General features: G+C 40.8%; 1 protein-coding gene across 4 annotated transcripts in view; it reads right to left on the bottom strand.

Moving 5' to 3' along the window:
• The window catches only part of TTC39C (tetratricopeptide repeat domain 39C), a 106,393-nt gene that overhangs the window by 59,047 nt on the left and 30,603 nt on the right, over nt 1-16,743 (bottom strand). The window contains exon 1 of one of the 4 annotated variants that reach the window (XM_047793939.1): nt 895-1,059. The exons of the other annotated variants lie outside the window; for them this stretch is intronic. Coding sequence (XP_047649895.1) covers nt 895-917 — 23 coding nt within the window. The 5' untranslated portion in view covers nt 918-1,059. Of the gene's footprint in view, nt 1-894; nt 1,060-16,743 lie in introns of those variants that run through there. 4 annotated transcript variants of the gene reach the window in all.

The raw sequence follows: 16,743 nt of genomic DNA, 5'->3' as shown, positions 1-16,743 counted from the left end.
AATCTATTTCTGTTTTGTAAATAAGTTATTTGTATCATTTTTTTAATTTTAGAGTCTACATACAAGCGATATCATGGTATTAATATTTTTTAAGTACATGTTGAAACTTTACACAGGTTAAAAAAAAGTGTTATTTTCAGAGTAGATCAAAGGGTTTTACTACTAAGCCAGAACTGGCAAATTCACTTATCCCACTAAAAGAACTTTAAGAATGCCTCTCCACGAGTTCCCACTGTGGCTCAGCAGTAACAAACCTGACTAGTATCCATGAGGATGTAGGTTTGATCCCTGGCCTCACTCAGTGGGTTAAGGATCTGGCATTGCCGTGAGCTGTGGTATAGGTCTCAGATGCAGGTCAGATCACACGTTGCTGAGGCATAAGGTGGCAGCTGCAGCTCCAATTCAACCCCTAGCCTAGGAACTTGCATATGCCACAGGTGCGGCCCTAAAAAGACACACACACACACAAAGAATGCCTCCCCAGAGTCAGTCATCCTCCACTGTAACACAGTCGTTATCCAACTTTATATATAAACCAAATACGAAGCCAAATCAAACTAATACCATTTCAATTTAGAGAAGAATATAAATGATCTGCTTTAAATTTTACTACCAGTACCAAAATCCAAATCTTGGTAAATGACACTAAAAGGGAAAGTTGCAACTGCCTTCTTAAAAATAATTTTATTACTTTTGTTATTATATAAATAATATATGGTCATTATCAAAAAGGCAAGAACAATCCCCTATTGGAAATTCAGCTTATGTCCAAGCGGATCACCTGCGTGACTGGTGGGGGTGTGTAGGGAGGGAGAACAGGCACGTTTATGTGGCAATGTGCACTGTACATCCACACATACCCAGTGTTCACAGGAACATCTCTGTACCTAATACCTTTGCAGGGAAGTCCAATGCATTCTTGGGATAAACTGCTGCAGGAAGCATTGCTGACTCCAATAGCATGCACATCGTTTTCCTCTTGGAAGGTGGGGATTTCCTCTTGTTTGGGGGTCAGGGATCAGAACTCAATTTATTTGAATCGTTAATCCTCTGTTACAATTTTGTTCCATCTTCCTAGTACCTTCTCACATTCTACAATGAAGAACAGTTGTGTTTGTCCCCACCTAATAGGATACTTAAACCTACAGGAATCAGAAAGGTCAAGTCACTTGTGAAGAACCCCGCAGTAGGGCCAGCTCAGGGCACACTGGGCCGGTTCCAACCTCCCTGCCCTCTGCACCGGAACAGATGTTAGTTTTCCACGCCACAGCTCCCCATCCTCCGCAGAACAGGTTTGCATAACAGGTCCCCTCTAGAAGGCTCTTTTCTGCCCCTTATCCTTCATCTCATGCCTTGCACACAGCAGGCATCTGACAAACATGAATCAGTGAAGGAATCAAAGACAGAGCCCTGCCTTGCAGGAACAGATGCGTTTCAATCAAGAGCTGATCAGCCCGGCTTCCCCCATCTCTGCCCTTTCCGTGCTTCCAGGTTAACCACTGTCCACTTGAAAAATGAAAGAAGCTGAATCGAGAGCCTAGTGTGCTGCATGTGCTTCTTGTTCTTGACTAAAATTAGGTTTCCGAGAGTCAAGGCTATTAATGATTCATGGTGCCCTAGCCTCGCCCTCAGTACTTCACATACCATCTTAACATTTAAGTGACAAATCAGCCCAATGGAAACATCCCCATACCCCCCACCCCAGGTGCGGTCCTGTCTATAAACCCAGGGCACCTGGGCCCAAGAGACAATAATGAACCACGGAAAAGCAGGTAGCTTCACACACCGCACGTTACCTGCTGTTTGTTGTAAGAGCTTTGTTTAAAAAAAAAAAAAAAAAGTCACTTGTTTCCTTCATCGTTTTTTTAAACTCAAATTAATTCAGGTGATTCTACATTAATTTACTTCATCTAAATCAATTCTGGCCCCCTACCTGGGTAACTACATCCAACTTACTCAACTTGGAAATTTGGAAATGTTTCCCAAGAGGCTAAGAATCAATACTTCAATACTGACGCTGTGGGAGAAGAGGCTCCGAGCCATGTCAGCATGCTCATCCTGGGAAGAGTAAACAGTGACAACACAGGAGCAGAGCGACATCTTATGTAAAAGTTGAGTATAAAGGTTAAGTATTAGAACCAAAATACAAACCTTTCTAAACACCAAAAGATACATGAGAAAGGCGGTTGGGGGCAAGTGAACTATATGACATAGTGAAAACCTCACTGACTTAGAAGGGGGATATAAAGCCATACACATCCAAGCTGATGGGGGTAAAAAAATGGTAAGTAAACAATCATGGTTTTTGTTTGTTCTGGCCACTCCCACAGTATATGAAAGTTTCCTGGCCAGGGATCAAATTCAAGCCATAGACACAACCTGTGCCACAGCCACAGCAACACCAGGCCAGCAATCAAGCAGCACCTCCACAGTAACCTGAGCTGCTGCAGCTGGGTCCTTAACCCACTGCACCACAGCAGGAACTCCTCTATCATGTTTCTAAATGGATGCTTACAAAGTGAGGGAAAGGAAAGAAGAAACAAGGATAGGAATGAATCTTCTCTGTATATACCTCTTGTTTTGTAGCTCTGACTTTGGAACCATGAAAATACTGTATATCACAATATAATTTTATTTTTATTTTTGTTGTTGTTGTTGCTATTTCTTGGGCCGCTCCCGTGGCATATGGGGGTTCCCAGGCTAGGGGTTGAATCGGAGCTGTAGCCACCGGCCTACGCCAGAGCCACAGCAACACGGGATCCGAGCCGCGTCTGCAACCTACACCACAGCTCACGGCAACGCCGGATCGTTAACCCACTGAGCAAGGGCAGGGACCGAACCCGCAACCTCATGGTTCCTAGTCGGATTCGTTAACCTCTGCGCCACGATGGGAACTCCCACACGATATCATTTTATAATAATGCAATCCCTAAAGATAGAACATAAAATAAATTAAAAAAAATTTTTTTTAGTCTTTTTAGGGCTGCACTCGCAGCACATGGAGGTTCCCAGGCTGGGGGTTGAATCAGAGATGTAACTGCTGGTCTACTCCACAGCCACAGCCAACACTGGATCCGAGCCACATCTGTGACTTACACCACAACTCATGGCAGATCTCTGACTCACTGAGCGGGGCCAGGGATCAAACCTGCATCCTCAAGGGTACTACTAGTCGGGTTCGTTAACCACTGAGCCACAGCGCAAACTCCAAATGTATCTGAATGCAAATCCCAATGGCAAAATAACCACAGAGTATATAACTATTCCAAGTGATTTTAAAATGGCATGATCTAAGTGCACATCCCTATTACAATACACCCTTAAAAACAGACCCCAAAATATTTCAAAAAAATTTTTTTCAGTAATCATATTTTTACCAGTCAGGTTGGTACTACAGCTGCTGGGCATGTAGTTTATGATACAGCAATGTGTAAGTATGTTGGTATTTGCTGAGACCAAGGATTTTGTGTATAGGAAAAAGGATGAAGTTAATTAAAAGCCTAGAAACAATCACCACCCAGTAGCATTCAGCATGATCTGGCACCCTCTCCAAATACATTAAGTGAAAGAGACCATGGCTCCTCAATTCAAAGCTCAAGCTCAAGGGCAAGAAACTTTCAAGAGCCTGGTACGTTTTGTTATAGCAGAAACAAGGAGGTTTAAAGACTACATTAGAGTCGTAAAGAGGTTCAAGGCAAAGATGAAACAATTTGATCATAATTAAGGGTACAAACAGCAATAGACTGAAATATCCAATGAGTTTAAACCCTAAGTTAGTAATACTTTTTAGTTAAAAACAACAACACATGGTGGATCTTAGAGAACCAATTCCTTATTTTGGAAACTGGTAAAAAGGGGAAAAGAGGAGTTCCCATCATGGCTCAGTGGTTAACCAACCAGACTAGTATCCATGAGGACACGGGTTTGATCCCTGGCCTTGCTCAGTGGGTTAAGGATCTGGCATTGCCTGAGCTGTGGTGTAGGTTGCAGACACAGCTCAGATCCTGCGTTGCTGTGTCTGTGGTGTAGGCCCGCAGCTATAGCTCAAATTCAACCCGTAGCCTGGGAACCTCCATATGCCGTGGGTACAGCCCCATAAAGACAAAAAAAAAAAAGTGAGCAGAAGTAAATAAAACAAGATTTCCCATGACTTGATTAAAGCTGGTTGGTTAGAACATAGGAATTGATTAAACTATTTCATGTACTTTGGAAAATACAGGATATTTTTCAAAACAAAAATTTAAACGTAAAAATGCTACCCAAAGATGATGTCTTTGGAATCCTCTGATGAGAAAGATTCTAATGATCACTACCATAGTTTGCTTTTTGAATATGAACCATCAGTAATTAAATGGCTTAAAATGATCTCTCTGTATCAAGAATCTCCCAATGGTAGGAAAACTATTGAAAATACAAAGAAGCAGGGATGGTCTGTTTCTAAATTTACAAACATTGCCATGGAAATGTAAAAAAGTTTCTCCAGCAGATTGAAAATTGAACTGATGAAGATTTTGTTTCTTAAAATACAGTGGGAGGGAATGTACACATTTGATTCTCATAGGAATATTTTTCCATTAAATGGACATAATTACAAGACAGTCTCTCACAGAATATGCTTCTTCAAATGTACTTTATCCCCCAAACAGAGTGGCAAACGGCTAGAGCTGTTTAAGCTCTGGATTTTTCTGCAATGTTCTATATTCATAAAATGTTGCATTCTTAAAGAATTCTCCAAAATGACTTTTCTCCCCTTCAAATGTGTGGGGAGACTGGACTTGGTGTATTACTAAGGAAATCTGGGTCCATCTGAACCTCATCGGCCCATGGCAGTCATCCTTGTCTCACTCACTACAGCCTTGAGGTCTCAAATGTGGAGACTGAAGAAATAACCACAGGGATTCAACCCCCTCCCTGCCCCACCCCGTCTCCGACTGCTCTTAAAAGGGCATTTTCTGTGACCCATGCTGTTTTAAAAATCACAGTACCAGAGGACTACAGGGGTCAACTTCATACAATGATCAATCAAGGCACCACTGAATGCTAAGACACCAGGCACCATTCCTCCAGAAACACTTTTCCTGATAGGACAAGTGATATCCTCTGGTCTGCCTAGTATGGGCTTTAAGGGGAGTGAGTAAGATAAGTGAGTATATTTCACTTATTTCTCCAAGAGTAAAATAATGCCGACCGAAGAAAAAAGCTCAGTCTGTGAAGGTGATCACTGCAACACTGTCCAGAATAGGGAAAATCTGGGTTTAAAAAAAAAAAATTGTCTATCTAGAGAAAAGCTTCATGACACTGGATTTGGCAATGATTTCTTTGATATGACACCAAAGCAGAGGCAACAAAAGTAAACAAAGATGAAACAGACTACTGCAAACAAAATACTTGAATTCAAGAAACACAATCAGCAAAGTGAGAAGGCAACCTATGGAAATGGGTGAAAACATTGTAAATCGTATCTGGCAAAGGGTTAATGTCCAGACTATATAAAGAACTCCTACAACTCAATAACTACCTGATTGAAAAGTGTAAAAGACCTGAATATATCCAAAGAAGATATACAAGTAGCCAACTAGCACATGAAAAGATCTCAACATCACCAAACACTAGGAAAATGCAAACCAAAGCCACAATGAGACGCCACATGATACCTATCAGCATAGATACTATCAAAATAGCAGAAAATAACAAGTACTGGCAACACGTGTTAGAAGGAGAACGCTTGTGCACTGCTGGTAGGAATGCAAAATTGTGCAGCCACTGTGGAAAACATTTTGGCATTTCCTCAAAAAAAAGAGAAATAGAATTACCACATGATCCAGAAATTCTACCTATGAGGATATACCCAGAAGAACTAAAATCAAGAACTCAAATAGATGTTTGTACGCCCATATTTTAGCAGCCTTGGGAGTTCCCGCTGCACAGTGGAAACGAATCCAACTAGTATCCATGAGGATGTGAGTTCGATCCCTGGCCTTGCTCAGTGGGTTGGGGATCCAGCATTGCCATAAGCTGTGGTGTAGGTTGGAGATGTGGCTCAGATCCCATTGCTGCTGTGGCGTAGGCTGGCAGCTATAGCTCTGATTCGACCCCTAGCCTTGGGAACGTCCATATGCAGCAGGTGCAGCCCTAAATTAAAAGGCAAAAAATAAATAAAATAATTAATTAAAAAATTGAGTAGCATTATTCACAGTAACCAAATGGTGGAAGCAACCCACGTGTCCATAGATGGATGAGCGGATAAACAAAAGATGGTACATATAAACAATGGATGTTATTTGCTCTTAAAAAGGAAGGAAATTCTGACACATGCTGCAGCATGAATGACCCCTGAGGACATTACACTAAGTGAAACAGCCAGTTCCATAAAGAAAAGGACTGTGTGATTCCATGTGAGGTACCCAGAGCTGTCAAATCTAGAGACAAGGGAGTCAAAAGGAGGGTATCAGGGGCTGGAGGAAGGAGAGAATGAGGATTAAGGGATAGAGAATTTCAGGTTTGCAATGAAGAGTTCTGGAGATGACATGCACACCAATGTGAGTGTACTGAGCACACAATTGTACTAACAGTGGTTAATTAAGATGGTAAACTTGATGTTATGTATATTTTACCACAATGAAACATTTCTGAAAATGGAAGAGAGTCTACGATCGAAAAAAATGACTCAAAATAACCAGATGGAATATTATAACCTAGAAAAATGCCTGACAGAATTTAACGTGAAAACAAAATCTCTGTGTACACTATATTCCAATATGCATAGGCAATAAAAAAATGAGTATTTTTGTGAGGGCAATAAGATTCAAGGTGATTTTGTCAGTGATAAATATGTGTACAAAGGGAATAAACAGTCACAACGAAAAGCTGCACTAATGATCATCTCACTTCGATAATGTCACTGGAGGCATTCTCGCCACATTTAGACACTTCTTAGAAAAGTAGATCGTTTAAGTCAATTTACTTGTTCTAAATATTCCCTGCGATTTGGCTGTTGCTTTCATGCAGTTTCTCAACAGAACATACTATCCAGCCAACCAAACAGAATAATGGGGCAACTCAGCAGCCAAACAACTGAAGCCTCTTATGTGGGCGTGAGTTGTTCACTTAGTGACAAGCTGAGGCTGAGCTGTCCCCAGCTGTGGCCCAGAGCACCGCTTTCATTAGACTGACAGAGAAACAGTCCCAAAGAAGGAAAGAGAGATACAGGAGTTTACCTCCCAACAGTCTGACTGTTTTTCCCCAAAACAAATATAAATGATTCAGGGATTGCTTTTTGTTTTACCTATACAAGCAGTGTAAATAAGATTTTAAATGCATCTCTTTCAAAATGAAAAAGAAGAAAGGAGGCCAGTAGGACAAAGAGAACCACACATTTTCTTGCTATTTGAACTAACTCTCTTATTTAAAACTTTTCTTCATTTGGAATAGTGAAACGTTCCCTCCACCTAGCTCACTCTTCCCTACCCTGCTAAAAAAAAATAAAAAACTCTAAAGAGTTTAATTAAAGCTGGGTTAAAAACTAAAACGTGCTGAAATCAGTATTACCTAAAGCTGTGAAATGTTTCCATGTCAAGGGAAGCTGACCACCTGAACGCAGACCTCACTTAATTTGTACTTGTGGTTTCTGAGTAGTTGGCTCAATTTTTACTGTCCTTTGTCTCAAGTTCTTTAAGTACCCTGTGCTATTGATAGGCAAGAGGAACTAGATTCTTCAATGAATTATGTTTTCCAAATACACTGATCTTACCTTTTTTTTTTTTTTTTGGTCTTTTTAGGGCTGGATCCATGGCATGTGGAAGCTCCCAGGCTAGGGGTCCAAAGGGAGCTACAGCCACCAGTCTAGACCATAACCACAGCAATGCCAGATCCAAGCATAGTCTGTGACCTACCCGCAGCTCACAGCAATGCCGGACCCTCAACTCACTGAGCAAGCCCACCTGCATCCTCATGGATACCAGTTCGGTTCTTAACCCACTGCGCCACAATGGAAACTGCTGATCTTACTTTTTAACACCATTCAGAAATGGAAAACCATCCCAGTGAGCTACTTGGAGAATTCAATCCTAATCTGAAGATGCTATAGCAACAATGAAGAATGGCATGTCCAGCTGCCCATGCCCAAGAGCATACAGTTGTTCCCACTCACTGACTAAAGAGACTGAAAGATTTCTCTCTTGTCATACCATGAAAGCAGGGCAGAGCGGTGACTTTCTCTGCACCTCATTCTTGCACACCAGGCCTTCACCAAACATGGTTAAAGGCCATCTGCTGTGTGCAGAAAAGGGTCCTCAGAAGCAATGAGGGAGCAACACTAGATCACAGGTCTAGAGAGAAGAATGCCCTCTTCCCTCAGATGGGCGGGCCAAGGAAAATAAATGTGAAAGAATTTTTTTTGGCATGATTTCTAATAGTTGAGACTATTTTTTGTGGGGTCTTTTTTTTTTTTTTGGTCTTTTTGTCTTTTTAGGGCCTCACGTGCACCATATGGAGGTTCCCAGACTAGGGGTCCAATCGGAGTTGTAGCTGCCAGTCTACACCACAGCCACAGCAACGTGGGATCCAAGTTGCATCTGTGACCTACACCGCAGCCCAAGGCAACACAGGATCCTTAACCCACTGAGCAAGGCCAGGGATTGAACCCGCGTCCTCATGGATACTAGTCAGGTTCGTTAACCACTGAGCCATGATGGGAACGCCAGTTCTTCATTTTTTAAAGTTTTATTGAAGTATAGTTAATTTATAAGGCTGTGATAATTACTGCTATACAACAAAGTGACCCAGTCATATATATACACATATGTATACACTCTCTCAGATTCTTTTCCCACATAGATTATCATGGAATATTGGGTAGAGTTCCCTGTGCTATACAGCAGGTCCCTGATGGCCAACGATTCCAATAGGAATACCTCAGTGTTTCTTGCCAACTTTGATTTTGACCTTCTCTAGGGTTTTTTAGATGATATATTAATAAGCCTTTAATCACTCTCTACTGCATTTCTGTATTTTAATTCTCTGCAGAATGCTTACTATTTGATACTTACCTCATTGTTTGTTTGTTTTAAATCAAAGTCCCCCAAGATTGGGAAACCCGTATCTGGCACCTAAGAGGCCTCAATCCATATCTGCTTAATAAACCAACCAACCATATCCCACTAAATCCACACTTTGTAACTTCCATCTGATGGACCTTCCTCCGCAGGTTCAAAAAAATTCCCAGATATGAGATCGCCATCAACCCGAGCGCATAAAAACTGTTTTCACTAAGAAAAATTAATGTGCTTATTTCCTTGATCAGAAGGTAGCAGTGAAGAATTTCATAGATAGGCTCTTAATTTTCAGACACAATTCAAAGTGTGACCCCTGGGCAGCTTTTTATCTCAAGGACAACACTACGCCGAAAACACAGATCATCACAGTTTATGACTTTTAATTTACGAATGCTTGAAATAGGTCCAATGATCTATTCACACTTGTATTTATCATGTGTCTACCCTTCTTAGAAATTCTGGAGTCTTCAGTGCTCCACCACCAGCCTCAGGGCCAACCTGCTCAGGTGGTTGGTAACCCCAGGCCAGAAGTCTGCCAGTCCCCAGGGAGCAATGTTTGCAGCAACCTTTGAAATCATACTGGAGTCTGACTATTTGCTTTTGTTACATTAACTGCTTGTGATGTGGCCTTGTATCTTATCAGAAAATGACCTTGAAATTCACTACCCAGTGCCAAGAAGCCACAAAAGAGTCTTACTGGAAGCATGAAACCATCAGCTCAGTAAGGCACGGGAGGGCTTCTAGGGGCAGGTGAAGACTCCGGGGCTCCTCCCCTCATAGGGGCAGATGCAGCAGGAGCCTGGGAGCCCTGTCTTGAAGCAGCAATTACTGACAGATAAACTAATAAGCCACTCTACACAGCAGTGGAAAAATAACAGCCCTTGATCCTGACTTCCTATGGAAACTTCCTACAGACAAATGTTCTGATGGGTGTATTCCTAGGATGTTCGTGCATGAAGAATGCACACCCTGCATAGGGCAAGACAGCCCTCAAAGCCACTGTGGTAACTGAGGATACAGACTAGTTCTATAACTTCATGGCAAAAACAGGACATGACTTCTTACGCCCGTCTCTTTCCTGTAAAGGAAGAGCTAGCAGGTTCAGGGGTGTGCCTTAGATTTGGGGTGGAGGGAGACCTGAGGTTCAACTACAAAACAGAAATAGCGGACAGAAAACACCAAGTTCTTGGCCCAGGGCACCAGCAGCCCAGAGAGCCAGCACCAGTTCTCAAATGGCCCAGCACCCAGCCAGCCAGGCTGTGAGGAAGGAGCTAAGATCCAAAAAGCCAAAGGAAAGCCCAGGGAAACTGTCTTGCTCCAAGTCCCCATCTCTTAACTTCCAAATGATTTGAGTTAGAATTCACTGGTTTCATGAATATGACAGTCTATTTAGCATGCTGATATTTAAAAAGTAAAACATCTACATAAAAACTGTCTTGAGACAAGAACAGGGAAAATCTTTCAGTGTTTCTGTTTTTTCCCCATTTTTACTTTATCCTATAAAATTTCCAAGTCAAGATCAAAACAATGACAGTGGAATGCCATGCTCTCTTGCCTTAGACTTTGGCACCTGGGGTTCCCTGGCATTCCCTCTCTCCACTGGCTCCTGTTTGTCCTCCAGGCATTGGTCCAAAAGGTCCTGGCTGCAGGACACCCTTCCTGGTCTCTCAGGTCAGGCTGGAGCCCTTTCTGGGCTCACACTGCTCCTTAGCCCTCACCCTGCAGAATCTACTCACACACTAGCGCTGCTTTTCCCACTGCATGGTGCCTAACATGGGGCCTGCCATCTAGAACACCATTCATTTGCTGCTGAAAAAATGAGTGAATGAATGAATGTATGCATGACGGGGAGAATGACTGACAGAGGAGCCTCACAAACCAACAAGCAAAGAATAACTGAAAGGGTGCAGAGTAAGGGATAACTGTATGTCGAGTTATGTTAAGGGTGAAATTGTGTATTTCTTTTCATGCTGTCAAGCTGTTTTACTAAGCGGAGAAATTCATTAAACATTGGCTGGCATACAGAAGGTAAAAAAGTATTTACTGAGTGAGCATAACAAATAACGGATTAGTCTACATAAAGAAAAACATCTTGGGAGTTCCCATCGTGGCGCAGTGGTTAACGAATCCGACTAGGAACCATGAGGTTGCAGGTTCGGTCCCTGCCCTTGCTCAGTGGGTTAATGATTCGGCGTTGCCGTGAGCTGTGGTGTAGGTTGCAGACGCGGCTCGGATCCAGCGTTGCTGTGGCTCTGGCGTAGGCTGGTGGCTACAGCTCCGATTCAACCCCTAGCCTGGGAACCCCCATATGCCGCGGGAGCGGCCCAAGAAATAGCAACAACAACAACAACAAAAAGACAAAAAAAAAAAAGAAAAAGAAAAACATCTTTTCCTTGCCTAAGAAGCTATTCCTGAAAAAGGATTAACACTTGCATAGTCTTTGGAACATACAAACAATTTCCTGCCTTTATTGGTAGCTCTCCTTCAAACATCATTCTACAAGTATATTTCTTGAACTGCTCACCTGCTTATTCCAAAAAATATTTATGGTGTATAACAAAGATAGATTCTGAAACTAAGACTCCCTTTAGTATTTAATTATAAATTTTCCTTTTTAAAATTTTTTAAATGATTTTTATTTTTTCCATTATACTGTAAACACTGGTTTATAGTGTTCCGTCAATTTTCTAGCATACAGCAAAGTGACCCAGTCATGCATACATACATACATTCTTTTAAAATTTTCTCTTCAACTGGCAAACATCTTAAGAACTCCATATGGAGTTCCTGTCATGGCACAGTGTTAATGAATCTGACTAGGAACCATGAGGTTTCAGGTTCAGTCCCTGGCCTTGCTCAGTGGGTTAAGGATCCGGTGTTGCCGTGAGCTGTGGTGTAGGTCGCAGACGTGGCTCAGATCTCGTGTTGCTGTGGCTCTGGCATAGGCCAGCATCTACAGCTCTAATTAGACCCCTAGCCTGGGAACCTCCATATGCCGAGGGAGCAGCTCTGGAAAAGACAAACAAAAAACCACTCCATAAGCATGTATGTCATGGTCCTTGCATGCAGGTCAGAAAAAGACTTTTCAAGATTCATAGTGGGGTGAAAAGAAAGTTTGAGATAAGAGACGCTGCTAGCCCAGTGGGATGACTTCCTGATAATCAGGGAGAGCCAACTCTAAGAGTGGTCCAGGGAAACAGGAGGGATCTTAAGTGCAGCTGCTGACTGGCTAGGGAAAGAGGGATCTCGGATATACTTGCTGGTTGGCTGGAGGTATATAACGCCCCTATAAGAGCAGGGTGAGGAGTGGGCCACATACCTTTCCTAGTAAAGAGCAGGAAGGAGCAGGCCAGGTTGCTCAAGGTGGGGAGGGGACATTACAATGAGACAGGCAGGGCAATGATAACGGTCTGATAATTCTTGTCTTTGTCAGTGGTTTTGAGTTCAATCTCCTTGAAGGGGCGTTTAAGTCCCCAATGTTCTATGCTCATTTTATAACTGTATTTGCTAACAATTTGAAATTTAATTACATGTAGTTTTCACTAAGAATATCGTCTCCAGTAAGAAATAACTGATCTGTTTTTTACCCACATACTTAGAGTCAACTCAAGCCGCCAAAGAACCCCCTGCATTTGAAAAGCCCACTTAAGACAAAACCCAACTCAAAACAGCAACCACTGACATTTCCCATCAAAGTGGTACCTTAACAGATATTCCTGTTATGATCTTTTAACAAATAGGATTATAGTGCACAAAAAGAAGCAAGAAACCACTATCTACTCAAAGCTACACTAATTACTGTTCCAGAAGAACAGAGGTAGAAAAAGGTTACCTCTTTTAATCAAAATGTCATTCAAATATTTATCACATCATTTGAAAGTAATTCAAATCAGAATGGCAAAGGCCTTTAATTTCCTACTCATACTGGCATGACTGCCTTCAGGCTACGTGCAGCCTTGCATTAATGAAAAAGAGCAGCCTGTAAAAACACCTCATTTGTTTGAGGAAGTCAGCAATAGGGTACTTAATTGAATTTAACAAAGTCAATTCACTCTCACAAAGTCCTTAATTGCTGGTACAACTATTAATGCCTTATGATTTACCAAGTATTTAAAAACTGCAAAACTTTATAACGTATTGTAAAGTACATGTATTTGTTTTCCAGATTTACTGGTTTATTAGTCTCACACAAATCATTAAACTATAATGCTATATTTTTAAAATTTCTATTCTAGTAGAGGCATTATCAGACCACAAAAATCATACAAAAGGTAACAGATAAAACCTATCTCTGAGAGATTCTGTTCAATAAGAGAATGGAAACAGTTTCTGCCAGATTAAAAATGCTGTACAATCAAACTCCTGGCAGAGAACACAGGCAAAACATTCTCTGACATCAGCCTTAGGAATATTTTCTCAGGTCAGCCTCCCAAAGCAACAGAAATAAGAGCAAAAATAAACCAATGGGACCTAATCAAACTGACAAGCTTTTGCACAGCAAAGGAAACCCAAAGGAAACCAAAAAGACAACTTACAGAATGGGAGAAAATAGTTTCAAATGATGCAACTGACAAGGGCTTCATCTCTAGAATATACAAGCAACTTACACAACAGCAAAAAAAAGCCAACAACCAATTGAAAAATAGGCAAAAGACCTGAACAGACATTTTTCTAAGGAAGATATACAGATGGCCAACAAGCACATGAAAAAATGCTCAACATCCCTGATTATTAGAGAAATGCAAATCAAAACCACCACGAGGTACCACCTCACACTAGTCAGAATGGCCATCATTAATAAGTCCACAAATAACAAATGCTGGAGAGGGTGTGGAGAAAAGGGAACCCTCCTGCACTGTTGGTGGGAACATAAGCTGGTACAACCACTATGGAGATACCTTAGAAATCTATACAAAGAACTACCATATGACCCAGCAATCCCACTCTTGGGAATATATCTGGACAAAACTTTCCTTAAAAAAGGCACATGCACCCACATGTTCATTGCAGCTCTATTCACAATAGCCAAGACATGGAAACAACCCAAATTCATCGACAGATGATTGGATTAGGAAGATGTGGCATATATACACAATGGAATACTACTCAGCCATAAAAAAGAACGACGTAATTCCATTTGCAGCAACATGGATGTAACTAGAGACTCTCATCCTGAGTGAAGTAAGTCAGAAAAAGAAAGACAGATACCATATGGTATCACTTATATTTGGAATCTAATATAAGGCACAAATGAACCTTTCCACAGAAAAAAAATCATGGACTTGGAGAATAGACTTGTGGTTGCCAAGGGGAGGGGGAAGGAGTGGGATGGTTGGGGAGCTTGGGGTTAATAGATGCAAACTATTGCCTTTGGAATGGATTAGCAATGAGATCCTGCTGTGTAGCACTGGGAACTACGTCTAGTCACTTATGATGGAGCATGATAATGTGTGAAAATAGAATGTGTACATGTATGTGTAACTGGGTCACCATGCTGTACAGTAGAAAAATATATATTGGGGAAATAACTATTAATAATAACAAAAAGAAATTTTTAAAAATGCTGTACAAACACACACAAAAAAGGAAAAAAAATGCTGTACAGATATTTTGGAAAGCTACACTACAAATAAAAACAGAGATCATGTATCAAATTTTAACATAGCTAAATGAATAACACCATATTCCATTTTCACACTATCTTGCTCTGTGGGTCCTGTCACCAATACAGAGCTGTCATATTTTATAATGACCTGTTAATGATTCTAAACATTAGCCAATATTTCCTTCAGTAGTTTTATTAAAGTATCAAATAAAGCTTCATATAAATAAGGGTTTGGTTGGTTTCACTGTTGTTATTACACACACAGTGTTTCCTCTCTGTACACCATCTACCTCTCTGCTACAAAAAGAAAAAAAAAAGGAAAGAAATGAAGGAGGGAGGAAGAGAGGGAGAAAGAAAAGGGGAAAAAAGGAAAGAAATATATACCCTAGTCTAAAAATGAATTGGACATGATTTTTTAAGAAAAAAAGTGATACTAAATATAAAGTTGAGTAAGTTGTATATCCATAAGAAAAGATTTCTCAGCTTAAGAAACTATAAATCAGTGTAAATACATATCTTATTAAACTGTGGACTTTATTAAACTAAGGTTTTCAGCAGCACAGCGTGAATATCACGGTAAAATTCTATTAACATAGAAGCTGACATTTAGAGACAGTCACAAATATCCTTTAAATTATGTGACATGAAAGTCAAATAAGTTATTTAAAATGAAAACATACAAATAAATTTTTTTCCTGAGGAAGCACGGCTGACTTATTACTTTGCCCATATGCACTCAAATACACAACATTTACAGTGACTGCTGGGATTGAAAATTAGTACAAACCTTTCAGAAAGTTCTTTATTCCATTTATCTTTTTTTTTTTTGGTCTTTTTGCTATTTCTTGGGCTGCTCCCTAGGCATATGGAGGTTCCCAGGGTAGGGGTCGAATCGGAGCTGTAGCCTCCGGCCTACACCACAGTCACAGCAACATGGGATCCGAGCCGTGTCTGAGACCTTCTCCACAGTTCACGGCAACACCGGATCCTTAACCCACTGAGCAAGGGCAGGGATCGAACCCGCAACGTCATGGTTCCTAGTTGGATTCATTAATGACTGAGCCACGACGGGAACTCCTCATTTATCTTTTGAGACAAATATTTCTAAGAATTTACCTCAAGAAAAATGCAATGCAGGGAATTACTTCTACTCAAAGATGTTCACTATGCTAGAATGAAGATAGAGACAAATTATGACTTATTCACCTAGCAAAGTATTTTTATCCCTAAAAAGTAAAACTAAGGAAATGCTTACTCCCATTCGTTTGAAAAAAGCACAGGCTCCAGAAAAATGGCCCTAAGTTAAAATCTCAGCTTGATCATGAACTGACTGTGTGACCATAATCAAAACATACAAACTCTGAGCTTGTTTTCTCATTTGAAAAAAAATTTTTTCAGCCACGCCCACAGAATGTGAAAGTTCCCACAGCAGCAACAATGCTGGATCCTTAACCCACTGCACCACAAGGGAACTCCTCGTTTGAAAATCTGATGTAATTACAACTGACTCTTGAACAGTAAGGGGTTAGGGACTCTGACCTCTGAGAATTCAAAAAGTCCGAGCACTGCTCTTCTGCCTCAAAAACAAAGAAACTGGTAAATGACTCACCCAAGGGCAGGAAACAAAAACATTTCAACAGAATGAGGACTCAAACCATACTTCTTTTGAATCCACACACTGTGATCTCTAATTTAACACAGACTTTTCTGCATACTTAAAGACCTGTAAAACAAAAATACCAGTACTGTATTTACTTAAAAAAAAAAAAAAGCAAAAAACAAAAAACACCTCACACTGAAGCAGACCCATGAAGTTCGAACCTGTGTCATTCAAGGGTCAACTGTATCCTGCTTTATATGGGTATAATAGTAAGTAAATGAAAAACGTTATCTAAAATGCCTTGTTTAAAGCCTGGCTTGTAGAAATCATGCAATAAACCAGTTACTCTGTCATAAGTGAAAAAGCAGAGTATACGGTAACACATGCAGCATGACAAACCACGTAGTAACATTCACAAAAGGAATTATTTCATAATGGGAAATATCCCATTCTCTAAAGTGATTTTTCTCTTTTCTACTTTTTGA

This window comes from Phacochoerus africanus, chromosome 8 (genome assembly GCF_016906955.1).
Source record: "Phacochoerus africanus isolate WHEZ1 chromosome 8, ROS_Pafr_v1, whole genome shotgun sequence".
NCBI lineage: Eukaryota > Metazoa > Chordata > Mammalia > Artiodactyla > Suidae > Phacochoerus > Phacochoerus africanus.
Note: the sequence above shows the minus strand (reverse complement) of the source record. Positions and strands in the feature narration are given on the sequence as shown.